Source organism: Penicillium longicatenatum (genome assembly GCF_028827895.1).
Source record: "Penicillium longicatenatum strain IBT 33135 chromosome Unknown contig_6_segment0_segment0, whole genome shotgun sequence".
Lineage (NCBI taxonomy): Eukaryota > Fungi > Ascomycota > Eurotiomycetes > Eurotiales > Aspergillaceae > Penicillium > Penicillium longicatenatum.
Genome location: NW_026643123.1, coordinates 5,243,203 through 5,256,284, shown reverse-complemented (window position 1 = coordinate 5,256,284; position 13,082 = coordinate 5,243,203). Strand labels below are relative to the sequence as shown.

At 50.0% G+C, this 13,082-nt stretch overlaps 7 protein-coding genes across 7 annotated transcripts; 2 read left to right on the top strand and 5 right to left on the bottom strand.

Moving 5' to 3' along the window:
* Positions 1-725: 725 nt before the first annotated feature.
* N7484_010151 (uncharacterized protein) lies at positions 726-2,150 on the bottom strand (the record flags this gene model as incomplete). The annotated part of the gene is made up of 1 exon (XM_057120538.1): positions 726-2,150. One exon carries the CDS (start codon positions 2,148-2,150, stop codon positions 726-728), a length of 1,425 nt encoding a protein of 474 aa, XP_056970093.1.
* A 168-nt stretch (positions 2,151-2,318) lies between these two features.
* Positions 2,319-3,254, bottom strand: N7484_010150 (F1F0 ATP synthase subunit delta). The gene is made up of 6 exons (XM_057120537.1): positions 3,072-3,254; positions 2,975-2,997; positions 2,776-2,906; positions 2,592-2,680; positions 2,437-2,526; positions 2,319-2,374 (listed from the first exon to the last, which is right to left on the bottom strand). Exons 1-6 carry the CDS (start codon positions 3,201-3,203, stop codon positions 2,342-2,344), a joined length of 498 nt encoding a protein of 165 aa, XP_056970092.1. The 5' UTR covers positions 3,204-3,254; the 3' UTR covers positions 2,319-2,341.
* Positions 3,255-4,302: 1,048 nt separating this feature from the next.
* Positions 4,303-4,876, top strand: N7484_010149 (60S ribosomal eL29 domain-containing protein; the record flags this gene model as incomplete). Its single annotated transcript, XM_057120536.1, has 2 exons — positions 4,303-4,542; positions 4,599-4,876. 2 exons carry the CDS (start codon positions 4,303-4,305, stop codon positions 4,632-4,634), a joined length of 276 nt encoding a protein of 91 aa, XP_056970091.1. The 3' UTR covers positions 4,635-4,876.
* Positions 4,877-5,242: 366 nt separating this feature from the next.
* Positions 5,243-6,742, bottom strand: N7484_010148 (uncharacterized protein; the record flags this gene model as incomplete). Its single annotated transcript, XM_057120535.1, has 2 exons — positions 5,243-6,435; positions 6,484-6,742. The coding sequence occupies 2 exons, from the start codon at positions 6,740-6,742 to the stop codon at positions 5,243-5,245; spliced, it is 1,452 nt and encodes a 483-aa protein (XP_056970090.1).
* Positions 6,743-7,027: 285 nt separating this feature from the next.
* Positions 7,028-7,903, bottom strand: N7484_010147 (TMEM53 family protein; the record flags this gene model as incomplete). The annotated part of the gene is made up of 1 exon (XM_057120534.1): positions 7,028-7,903. The coding sequence occupies one exon, from the start codon at positions 7,901-7,903 to the stop codon at positions 7,028-7,030; it is 876 nt and encodes a 291-aa protein (XP_056970089.1).
* Positions 7,904-8,526: 623 nt separating this feature from the next.
* Positions 8,527-9,909, bottom strand: N7484_010146 (NCBP3 domain-containing protein; the record flags this gene model as incomplete). Its single annotated transcript, XM_057120533.1, has 2 exons — positions 8,527-9,726; positions 9,787-9,909. The coding sequence occupies 2 exons, from the start codon at positions 9,907-9,909 to the stop codon at positions 8,527-8,529; spliced, it is 1,323 nt and encodes a 440-aa protein (XP_056970088.1).
* An 859-nt stretch (positions 9,910-10,768) lies between these two features.
* On the top strand, positions 10,769-12,815 carry N7484_010145 (putative glycosyl hydrolase; the record flags this gene model as incomplete). The annotated part of the gene is made up of 2 exons (XM_057120532.1): positions 10,769-11,651; positions 11,707-12,815. 2 exons carry the CDS (start codon positions 10,769-10,771, stop codon positions 12,813-12,815), a joined length of 1,992 nt encoding a protein of 663 aa, XP_056970087.1.
* Positions 12,816-13,082: the final 267 nt, after the last annotated feature.

Here is a 13,082-nt window from a genome sequence, read left to right as displayed (position 1 = left end):
TTTTCTTGTATCGAATGGCAGCGATACCAACCTCAAGCAGTGTGAGCATTTGGGGTAGGCACGATCGCATTTCTTCTTGCGCACCCTACAATTCTGACAAGCCAAAGGTGGTCTCATGGCGTGTCGTAAATTATGCAGTAACTGAGCAACAGTCAGGAAGATAGGGACAAAATCATGTTGATGAAAAGGTGAAAATAGAGCTGGGTTGCATTGTACAGAAAGGCGGACTAAGAGCGGACTTTAGTGCAATTTAAGGTTTGAGGCCGTAGCCGGCTCTGGTCTAACCGAATAGGGCTTACTGTGGCCTGAGGCGAAAAGTACCATCCTGTTGACTTCGTGCTGCAATGTGTAGAGCCTGTCACTGAAGCAATGTGTTTGACAATTTTACGTGAGGAAAGCCTAGAGAAGACACGAATTAACAAATATCTAATGCGTTCAATTTCACAATGTAACACCATAACCCTCCATAATTCCACCATGAACATAAGACCATAATAGCATCTTACCGAGCCTCATACAAATACAAAACCAATCATAGATTCATAAGAGTTACTCAATTAAAAGGCGTTCCAAGCCTCAGAATACAGAACCTGGTCCCACAGACAAGCAGGAGAGCAAGGGGGTCCATAATATCCGATTAGACATTTAAGAATAGTCGTGTTCCTTTCGCGGCAAGACGGACACGCCGACTGTCCGTTGAAGGGACAGTCACACTGAGGTTGATATCAGAATCGGCGAAATTTTTTCGGTGACTTAGCATTGACATTCGCATGATAACCGAGTTTCATGCCCCAGACTCGATGTGCAACAATTTTGACGAAGGTGGCTATGAGGGCCCAGACAATTCTCAAGATATCGAGGGCCGTGAGGCCTGCTCGGGAGTTTGCCAGTCGACCGGCCTTGGCTAGTGCAGTAAGAGGGACGTGCACAAAAAAATAGGGCACAACAACAATGAAATGAAGAAGCAAATCCTCAGCTGGTAAGCGGCATACGATCTGCTTCGTCTGCTGGGCCTCTTCGACCAAGCTGCGGGCCGGTATGAAAGTAGGGCTCATTCGAACTCGCACAAAGGCCCATTTTGAATCGCAGGGAAGATGCTCGGTGTGTCGAGGTCGGTAAAAGCCGAAATTCAGAACAACAAGGTCATAAACTCGTTCCTGTGGCGGAACTTCTTTGTTAGAGTGTGCGTCTTCGAGCATGGGATCTGCCTCTGGGCTTTGTGCCCGCTGTGTGCCCTGGAGGTGAGTTGCGAGATCATCCTGGCGGAAGAGCACGTTGGACAGGGACGAAAAGCGAATTTCGGATCGCGGATTAAAAATTGTCGATGGCTGTACTTTGACAGGACTGCGACGTGGAGAGACTCGTGGAGCAAAAGCACGGGCTGCGCCTTTCCACTTTTCGTGCTGTTTCTGCTGGCGGTAGAGAGAGATGTAGTCGTGTTTGCGCTCCACTGATGGAAGAGGGCGTGAGCCTGAACGGGGGGACCGACATCGAGGAGACTCAGGTGGAGAGAACCTAACACACCTTGTAGTGATGCTTTCGGCAAAGTCTTTGGTGGGGGAGGAGTTCACGGTCGGGCAGTCGGCATTTCCTTGAGTAATTGGCGAATTAGAACGTGGTTCATCTGAGACGGAGAAACAGCGTTTGGGTGGCTGGCGTCTTCCCTTCCCTTCAATTCGTGGGTTGATCGAATCCCTATCTTCAAGCCAATCTAGCGTCAATACAGGTGCCTGCGGAGCAGAGCGCGTTCGTAGAATCTCGGCTTCGTACCCTCGGTGCCCTTCGCTGGGGCTACCATTCGTTGAGTTGGGGGTGTTCTGCGGGATCAATAGTTCTGTAGGCCCGTCGAGAGCATGATATTTGTCCATGGCAACGTCCAGTTCGAGTCGGGGGTATTGAGTTCGCTTGACACTGCCTTGTTTGAGAGACGAGTCACATGAGCTTCTGGATCCAGGTTGACCCTGCCAGTCCATGGCGTGCTCGCAGTGGTTTTCATCGTCATGTGCTATGAGATCCTGGAATCCCGGTTCATTCGATTCATCGAAAGCTAGGACCGATGCAAAAGAAGGTGAAAGTAAGACATCTACTGGAGTATCAGTCATCGTCACACGAGGGTCGAGATTGCCCATGGGCAATTTCATGGACTGCATGGCTGGAAGTTGCGGGGGCGTTGAGGTTTAAGTCACTGGAACAAGAAACTGCCAAAACGGGGGGAGACACAGCCGTGGTCTACCAAGATAGATGAAAAGGGAAGGAGCGCGAATTTGAAATGTCAATCGACAAAAAGAAGAATTGCTATAATTCTACAGGTTCAACATGGTGCGCGAGTGAATATGTACATCTATTTGACATGGGCCTGGAGGGTCTCGAGAACCTGTTGATTGAATAGATAGTTAGTTGGCGTTAATCAAGTCAGGAAAACTAGGCGATGCATACCTCAAGCTCGATCTTGGCCTCAGCAATATCCTGCTCGCTGCCACTACCGTTGGCGATCTTCTGAGCCTCAGCAACCTGGTTGCGGATAGCCTAGAATTGGAGCATCAAAGATTAGTATATCACGCGCTATCGCGGAAAAAAGTGACGCGACCTACCTCGGCACTGAAGTCCTCCAGGGCAAAGCCCTCGACGGCGTTGATGCTCAACTGAGAGTCGGGCTGGACAACGGCGAAACCACCGGAAACTGTCGCAAAGGTAAAAAGGTATGTTAGCGGGTATTCTCGTGTTTGTCGTAGGCGCTTTTTCGATATGCAGCTCGGAAGCGAGGATCGGACATACGGAAGTACTGCTTGGTGGCACCACCCTCCTCAACAATCTCGACAAGACCGGGCTTGAGCTGCTCAATGGAGGGAACGTGGTTGGCGAGGACACCCATCTCACCGGAGGCGGCGGGGATGTTGACCTGGGTCCTGTAGTCGGAAGGTTCGTCAGTATTCAGGGCACGGATAACACGAGCGCAGGGTGAGAGGCAACGCACACGCCAGTGGAGCGGTAGATAGTCTATCAAAGAGATAGGGTGTTAGTCCGGGGTCTATCAAGCTAGGGAGGATTGACCGGGGTCGGGTTTGGCATACCTTGTGAGGGAGAGTCAGGGACAGCTTGATCTTGTCAGCGACAGCCTCGGCGTATCCACGGCGCTGGATGGGAGCGCTGAAAGCGGAGGGGCGAGCCCGCAGGGCGGAACGAGCAAAGCGGAAGGAGTTCATTGTCGCAATGGGGTGGGAGGATGCAAAGACTGGGGGTGATCCCTCTTGAAGTTGCCGTGCAAAGGTCGAAGTCGGAACGCCGGTTGTTCCCTAGTGCGGGTCACGTGGTGAGCCCACCCGGCATGCCAGTCGAGTCTACTGTTTATTGATACTGCATGATAATGCTAGATACTTGGGTAACAATCAAGATACCTGTGAACAAGCGATTTAATTCGGTTCAAAAATTGCTTTATTATACTACTCTCATAGCCCAACATCGCCCATGCAGTGGTGCGGTGTCGGACATCTTATCGTCGGGTTTTTCTAAATCAGCCGATTGCTTGCTATTTTGAAAGCTAATAAGGTATCCTGTGTTTGAAGACTCACTAAGTTGGCTTGTATAGCATCCGGTATTGAAATGATGCAGATATGGAGCATCTTCACTTGAGCTCAAAGATCTATACCTCGTAGTCACGTGCTATCATGATTATGTCATTTGCACGTGATTGATGATTTTTTTGCCCGTTTCTACTACTTTGTAATCGCCCTCAATCCAGGCCACAATATGGTATTTATGTTGAGATAGGAATATTATAATCAAGCAAAATACAAAATTTTCATGAATTATGACCCCAAATTCATTAAGCTTATTATGTGGATTGAACTGACGTAGCTGGAGTACGGAGTATAGCTGCTAAGTATAGAAGGTCCGTGCACCCATGGCGGTAAGCGAGATCCCACACAGAAGCAAGCCCTAGCCGAAGTCTCATTTGGGTCCAACTCCAGTGCTCTCCTCTACTCTCCTTATCCCGTCCACGTCAATCAGCGACAACATTCGTCAAGATGGCCAGTATGTGAACCCCAGCCTTTTCGCCGGATCAACGCCATCCAGATCGTCTTGAAAAAAAAAAAACCTCGATCTCTAATCTGACCTGCTCTCCACAGAGTCCAAGAACGCGTCCCAGCACCACCGCAGCCAGAAGGCTCACCGTAACGGGTGCGTACCCTCCTGAACTACCGATCTTGAACATCCCAATCCTGGAACAATTTTGCTGCATACCGACAAGTCTTTTACGATTGATGAGTGGAGGAACTCGAGACCGACCGGTCCGACTTGAACATGACAAATTGGGACGAAAAGCGAACATCTTGGCCATATGTTCAAGTCTGCCGGAAACGTCTTGAACTTCCTCTACTCTGCGCCGCATCACATAATTCAGAGAGAACCGAACGACTGACATGCCACCTCCCATACAGTATCAAGAAGCCCAAGACCAACCGTTACCCCTCCCTCCGTGGTGTTGACGCCAAGTTCCGCCGCAACCACCGTCACGCCCTGCACGGCACCGCCAAGGCCCTGGTACGTTGACCTCGCCACGGCCACAGCGCAAGCTCAGAATACTAACAACCATACAGAAGGAGCGCAAGGAGGGCAAGCGTGAGGTCGCGTAAATGTCTTTCTGAATGTGAAAAATTGAAAACTGGAGAGGAAACCAGTGCGCGCAAGGACATGGGGATTACAATAACGTGCGATGATCAAAGAACATTCGCTGTGTCGAATAGGCCTGGTTTCTGCTTGTTCCTTGCGCGCTAGCGTCCTGGGTTGTTTGATAAACAAGAATCAACAGGCTTAAATTCGATATCCACGCAGCGGTGCCAGTCCCAAAGCAGGACAGCAATTCCCCCATCTTCCATCTTTCTTATTGTGGTCGATTGCAGCCACTTCGTACGTCAGTCTCTGATTGACCTGCTTCTTTTTTCCAAATCGAGTGTCTCGATCTTTCGTTACACGGCATATGTGTGTACAGCAACGTGCTCTTCTATGCGCGACTGCTGAAGGATTTTATCAAACGTGCCAAGACAAAACCCCACAAGCCCCTGTCTTTCTCTATCACCCTTTCGAACTTCTTGGTGGTCGAAAGGGTGCGAGGATGGATGGCTACAAAATTCGTAATCTGTAGCATATTAGAGTAGTGCTCGGTCAGCTTTGGTTTCGAGGTTCTATTCGTTTGCAGAACAGTCATTGAAATCTAGCTATTCATACCTATCCAATCAACATATCATACTTTCCACACAACTAACCTCTTGTCAAATCCACCACTGATCACCCATTCCTGCTCTGTCTGACTATCATCTTCACCAGGAACATCAACGTAACCCGCCCAGATCGTCCGCACCTTGGAGCCAAACTCATGGCCATTTTTCAACGTAGCCACCACCTTGCCCGTCTTCGTCTCAATTCCCCGCACCAACCCATCGTCCCCGTTGACCCAAACTCCCGACCCATCAGGTCTCCACACAACCTGTGGAGTCGAGTATGCCGTCTGCGGCGCAAATGTATTTGCCTGAAGCAAAATAGCAGCGTCCTCACGGTTCTGCAGCGCCAAAGCTGCAAGAGCCTGAGATGCCTGCGTCATTGCTGCATCTGCAAAGTCGGTATCACCAAGGGACTCGGTAGACGGAAACAAAAGGCGCACGATCATCACTTTCAAGTGCGGGAGTGTTGAAGTGGCAACAGCTAGTAAACCAGGGTCGTGTGGGCTGAGCGCCATGTAAGCTGGAGAAAAGGCAACCCAGGCATTGGAGTGGGGAGCTAGATTCTGCTTTCCAAGAAGGCGGGACTCGGAGGTGGACGATGCGACTTCGTAGTAGTAGATATTTGTCGAGTCCCGGCGCGAGACAAGGAGAAGTAACTCGCCGGTATCAACATGCGGGACGAAAAGTAGTGATTCGGGGTTCGTGGTTAGCTTGATAAGCGCCACAGGCTCCCCGATGACCAGCGAAGAGTTCGGCTCTTCCTCGGTTGGAATATCGAGTCGGTATAGGTAGACAGTTGCATCCCAGCCAGCGGTGGCAACCCAAAATCTTCGTGATGGCCCGGACGAGCTCTTGTCCTCATGTGCGACAACCTTGACAACGTATTTAGCGTGGTCTTTCCTACTGTCTAGGACACGATTTTCTTGCTGAAGCAGAAGCTTGCCAGACATGGTACCCATCAGGATGTATCGACCATTGAGGATTGATGCATAGGAGAGCACAGGTGAATCAAACAAGCCAGATAGGGAGGCAAGAGAGGCATGATCCGGCGCTATTTCGAACAAATGCGCTTGTCGATCAGCGCCTGTAGAGAGAATCAGCGGCTGTACCGAGTCAGGTGCATCTGCATCATGACTTGATTTATTCCAAAGCTCTACAGACGCAGAGAGAATATTTGATGATGTCGGTGTCTGAATCACTGTTGGCTTTGATGGTGCTAGACGGCATCAGTAATCATCTCGCGAATAGCACAAGACGGACTCACCAGGAACACTCCATCCCTCATTCTCTTTGCCTTCTTTTCCATACCTCTCAAAATTGACGGTGTGGTCGAACGTCTTCTTCTCTTCCAGCAAGCTTTGGACGGTCAAATTGTGGGTGTCATCACCAGAAGCTTGCCCCACGTCAGGTGGAAGATCTGCTTCGCGGATGAAGGCTTGTAGGGTCTCTGTGTAGTTATAAGTCCGTAGGAATCGCGCAACTATAGCGCTTGCCAGCGCATCTACGGATGTGGAGGAGGCCATTGACGTTGAGTTGAGAGATGTCAAAATGAATTGGTGGGGCGGCAGATATGCATGAATCTTGCGCGGGAAAAATGCGGCGATAGTACAACTTCAACGACCACCTTAACTTGCGGTACAATAATCTTCATCGTCCATCCTTCTAACATGGTCTGGATTGTTCAATCCCACGAGGTAACTAAGTTCTCAGAAATACAGAGATATAAAACCTTCCAAGCTATGATCAATTAATAATAAATGGGTCAAATTATATACAAATCTATCTATACACAATCAATGAGCATCACATTACTTCTTCTCCTGTGTCGCCTTCCAGCAAGAGGCAATCCGATTCCAATACTGCTCCGGGTGCATCCTCATATGCCCAACATGCGGCGAGCCCTCAAACATCTCAAGTTCAATCGGGAAGCCCGCCGCTTTTACATTTGCAACACTTTCTTCCAAGTCCTTCCAAAAGATAATCTCATCCTCCTTGGAGTAGAGATAAAGTCTGGTAGGGTCGATCGCACAGATGTCTTGATCCATACAAACTCGCGTCGCCCAAACACCCGACGGCTCAAGACCACGCAGGCGTTCCCAGGCCCAATTACCCCACAGGAAACCATACCATAGTCCCTGGGTAATAAAGAACGGCCAAGGGAAATATTTCGCTGAGCTCACAGCTAATGCCCGAGACCAGCGGCCAACCTGAGACGCAAAGTTCAGACCGCCAGGGGTAGAATCGCAGACCAAAAGTTGATGCGGGAGTTTCTTATCTGCGCCATGCCGTTGCTGGTACGCAACGAAGGCGGCGGCTAAGAAGATGCCGCCAGTGTTCGACATGACATGTAACAAGACGCGCTCTTCCTCGAGCCCATCGCCTGTGGGTTTTGGGAAGACAGTGTCGATAACGGGCAGCATGGCTTCAACCCTGGCATCCAGGGGCTGGTTTGAGGCCTGGAAAGTGCGTGATAGGATGACCACAATTCTAGCAGAGGGATACAGTTCATGGAATCCGTCGCTGTACTTAGCGACATGCTTAGGCATCCCGTCACCCCAGCCGAAGAGAATGATGGTTGTTGGCTCGTCTGCTGGAGCAGGTGCGGCATTTTCGGGGGCATTGCGAAGATAGACCCTATCTGATATCGGGGTGAACCCCGGGAATGGCGCTGGCTGTGAAACCATTATGCTACAATAGATGATCGAAATCTGATCGGATTGTTGCAGTGGCAGACGCGAATATTTCCAAGGGGAAAAAATCGCGTTATTTCGTCTCCCGCGCTTCCGCTATAGGGTTTCTCAGGAATGAAAGTTTCAATGGCTGGAAGTGTACATGGAAGAACCCCGATCAGGTAATTCATCCGGTGCCCGAATGTACAGCATTATCCAAATTGGAGGTTCTGTTGGGGACCGGTACTGACACGGTCATGGCAATGTGGGTCGTTGGGAGAATTTCAAGGGCGCCGGCGAATGAGATAATGTCATTTCCTGATTTTTTAACTCTGATAATCGCGTGGACCTCGGCATAGTCAATACCTGAATATGACATTAAACGATTTATGTGCTTCATAGTCCCAGATATTTGGCAAGGGATTATTGCCTCTATACACGTACGTGAAATTTGGTCGACGACACTTTGATGTCCATAGGTGCGCACTATAAGGGTATCTGGAATAATTATATGCAATCACTAGACCAATTTCCAAGTCCATGCGGATAACAAATAACGCCATAAATAGTATGCTTTGAGATGAAAAACAAGACGCCCAACCTCCTTGGTGCAGATGTTTGTGTTTGAGATGTTCCTCTTAATTCATCATATCCTCTGCTCTTCGCCGGCGTCCTCCGCGACCCTCCAAAGTATCAGAGAAGAGTTCCTTTCCTGCATTGGCCGACTGTCCTGTCTGATTGTCGTACTTGGATGGGAACAGTTCCCGAACTGACGCGCCACGTCCTTTGATCGAGATGCCACTGGCGCCCCGAATCGCAAAGCCTTGATCCACATCTTTGGCCATTCCACGGATCCGCTGGTCAGAACTGCCATCGGCAAGGGGAACGGAGATTCTTCGTCCCAAAAGATCTGGGGTCTCATCGGCAGCATCAAACGCATCAGACCGGCGGTGGCCGCTCGCTTTGGTTGGGAAAAGCTCCTTCTTAATATAACTCGACGCAGGTTTATTGGGGAATAGTTCACGGGTGCCAGCTTCGGTTGGGAAAAGCTCCTTGCCTCTGTTTTGACGTCCAAGCTGGGGCGATCGTTCACGGAATCTTCTGCGAGTGTCGGGGTTTCGATCGACACGGTTTCCCTCTTCAAGGGTATCTCTGCCGGGGGAGGCACTGCGATTGCGCAGCCGTCCAGATGCCCGGTCATCAGATGGGAACAATTCGCGCGGTCCTCCCTGTCTGCGGCCGGAGCGGTTACGCTCCGGTTCCGAGACGCTCTCAGGCTGATCGTCGTACATATTGGCATTGAAGTTGTCATCGTCGTCGCGATCGCGTCTTCGACGCAGTTCTCGATCATCAAATCGACGACGCCTGTAATCTCCCTCATTTGTGTCTCCGCGTTGTCTTCTCTCCGCAAGTTCCTCCCGCAGGCGCTCTCGAGGATCGTGTTCCGGGTGCATGAGGTAAAAGCGACTCTTTTCGTACGAACGCGGTTGCTTACGGTCTGATTTGACAGCTGATCGCACTTGCAAAACGGAGTCTGGGTGACTTGCAAGGAGCTTCGCTGACCGGAGACGCAAAGGTGGGAGGGCGGAGGCATCTTCTTCCTCGTTGACCTGAGTCAGAGCTAGAAGAGCCTGGAGGCCCACGTCGGTGGAAGAGTAAATGAGGTTTGCCGAGGTGTCATCGATCCATTCGACCCGTGCAGGTGTCTCGTGCTCGAAGTGACTGGTCGCGAATTGCTTGATGTCGTCGGTGGACAATTCATCCACGCCGCGTACGTGAACTTTTTCGTATACGGCTTCCTCGGTGGGTGGATCGGTCATGGTATCTTGGATGGTCTCCTAGGCCAGGGGCAGGATGCATCAGCATTGGCTCACGCAGAGGTATTCGAGAGCACTCACAGTTTGAATGGATTCGGGTTCGGGTTCAGGTTCAGGCTCCAGCCCCAGGTCGATATCCATATCGATGTCCATGGTTGCATCGGCAATTGATGCCTGATTAGTCGCATCTAGAGGCATGGCCATAGTAAAAGAGACAGGAAGCAGCAGAGATGAGAGTGAAGGTGAGGTTGGTGAGAGGGAGGAAAACCCGGGTTTGAGCTTCCCGCATCCATTACCTGATCGAGTTTAGCGTGTGGGGGACAAATGCGATCCACTGCGTGTACTTCCTCTGCCTTGGATAGATCTCTATGGGGCGGCTGACCTGAATAAGACCATTTGGTTCATTGGATTTGCCAGGATTGTGTCAGCTGGGGACTTGAATGTAACACCTTGACCCCGCACTGGTATTCACTCAGTGAGTTTTTGAACCCTCACCAATGCAACAGTGTAGGAAAGTGCGGGCAGAGGCAATGCACCGTATAGAGGCACCTTGATACTCAAACCCTGGATAACAAGTCATTTGAAAGGACTCAATATGCCTTTTTCCCATGGTTTCTTCTTTCAATTGAGAGCAGATCAGTCCCATTGGTCTCTCATAGCGTATGTCATTTACAAAGTCAAACTAGAATCATTTCCAGTCATCATCAGATCACAAGATTTCGAGCATCTGGAATCACAAAGATCTTGAATCTGCATCTTAAAATCTGTAGATTGAGTTGATCCAATTTATGATAAATCTAAAAGAATACGGAGATCTGGCCGTGTTCGTTTAGGAAGCAACCTAATGCCTAATGTCATTGCACCAGTCAATCCACACAAACAGGCTGTTCCATGATACTTCAGAGATTAAAGAGCAAAAGTACCCAAAGCACATGGGGCTTCCGTTGTCACTCTCGTCATACCTGCGAGTTTGGATCTAGCCAAGGCTGCCCCTCTTCACATCGCCTCACCACGTGAACCAAGGTTCACCTTCCATTTTCAACACCCAAGTCAACATTCCAAGATGCTTTATGCTGAAGATGATAAGCTCATTTTCCGCTTTGATGACCACCTCCTCTGGATTCAGCCATGGGGTGAAAATGCCCTCCGGATGCGAGCAACCAAGTTAGCGTCCATGCCTACAGAGGACTGGGCCCTCAACTCTAACCCCGCGAGCTCCTCTGTCGACATCGTAACTCCCAAGGATCAAGATGCAACTATCATCAATGGCAAAATCAAAGCTACCGTTTCGCAGCGGGGGAAGATAATAATCTACGACGCGGACGGAACCAGGCTACTCGAAGAGTATGCGCGGAATCGTCGTGACCCCCAAGATGCGAAATGTAGCGCGCTGGAGATTGAAGCACGCGAGCTGCGCCCCATACTAGGCGGTGATTTCCACCTAACAACACGTTTCGAATCGTTGGACCCCAAAGAGAAAATCTTCGGAATGGGCCAATATCAGCAACCGTACTTGAATCTCAAAGGAGCAGACTTGGAGCTGGCGCACCGCAATTCTCAAGCCAGTGTTCCATTTGCAGTCTCATCGCGTGGTTATGGATTTCTATGGAACAACCCTGGAATCGGACGAGCGGTGTTTGGAACCAATGTGATGAGCTTCGAGGCATACTCAACCCGCTCACTCGACTACTGGGTTGTAGCCGGGGACACACCCGCAGAAATTGCAGAGGCGTATGCGAAAGCCACCGGCTACGTCCCTATGATGCCGGAATACGGGCTTGGATTCTGGCAATGCAAGCTCCGCTACTGGAACCAGGAACAGCTGCTCAATGTGGCTCGGGAATATCGTCGCCGTGAGGTGCCTCTTGACCTGATTGTAATTGATTTCTTCCACTGGAAGCATCAAGGTGAATGGAGTTTCGATCCGAAATTCTGGCCTGATGTTGGTGAGTATTGACACTTCCCCGGGGGATCACAGAGACTAACAGACACACGTTTCAGGTGCCATGATCAAAGAACTTAAAGAGCTTAAGGTGGAACTTATGGTCTCGATCTGGCCAACCGTCGAGAACGCATCCGAGAACTATTCCGAAATGCTGGAGCGCGGACTCCTGATCCGACATGATCGCGGATTGCGCGTGGCAATGCAATGCGATGGGGATATCACCTACTTCGACGCAACGAACCCCGAAGCACGAAAGTTCGTCTGGAGTAAAGCAAAGAAGCACTATTATGACCTCGGCATCAAAGTCTTCTGGCTCGACGAGGCCGAGCCAGAGTATTCGATCTACGACTTTGATATCTACCGTTACCACGCCGGTAGCAATCTGCAGATTGGCAACATCTTTCCGAAAGAATACGCGCGCGGATTCTACGAGGGCATGGAGAAAGAAGGACAAACAAACATCGTGAACCTACTGCGTTGTGCCTGGGCAGGCAGCCAGAAATATGGAGCCCTTGTCTGGAGTGGGGATATCGCTTCCTCGTGGAGCTCATTTCGAAACCAGCTGGCAGCCGGATTGAACATGGGTCTCGCCGGTATTCCCTGGTGGACTACTGATATCGGTGGATTTCATGGAGGAAATCCAGACGATCCTGAGTTCCGAGAGCTGTTCACCAGATGGTTCCAGTGGGGTGCATTTTGCCCTGTCATGCGACTCCACGGTGACCGTGAGCCAAAGCTGGAGGGTGCAACTGGCAGCGGAGCTGATAATGAGATCTGGTCGTATGGCGATGAAGTTTACGAAATCTGCAAGAGGTTCATTGGAATCCGGGAAGAGCTTCGCGACTACACTCGGGGCCTAATGAAAGAAGCTCATGAAAAAGGAACGCCTGTTATGCGTACACTATTCTATGAGTTTCCTCAAGATAAGCAGGCTTGGGATATTGAGACGGCTTACATGTTTGGGTCGAAGTACCTAGTTGCCCCAGTTTTTGAACCAGGTCAACGCAGGACCTCTGTATACCTTCCTGCTGGAGCTTATTGGGCCCCTTGGGGTAAGGTGAATCTCCAGCATGAAGAAATCCCCAAAATATTCCAGGGTGGTATCACAGTGGAAGTCGATTGTCCAATTGAATCTATGCCAGTATTCTACCGCGTGAACTCCTGAGCTATTCCAGTGGTGTTCTGTGGATTACAGGATATCAATAATGAATCCGGAAACTGATCACATTTTTGTCCCCTGCTTTAAATGAGTGTCGGGGATTTGAATTGGAAGATTATCGGTAGAATCTCTGAATAGCAGCCTCATAGCTCAAGAGGAATCAGCCTGATGCTATGCTTCTCTTATCAAGAATTGCAATTATCATGTATGTTTTTGCTTAGTATTAGCGCAGCACATCAACCGGTCTGTTGATATCATACAAATGGCATAACA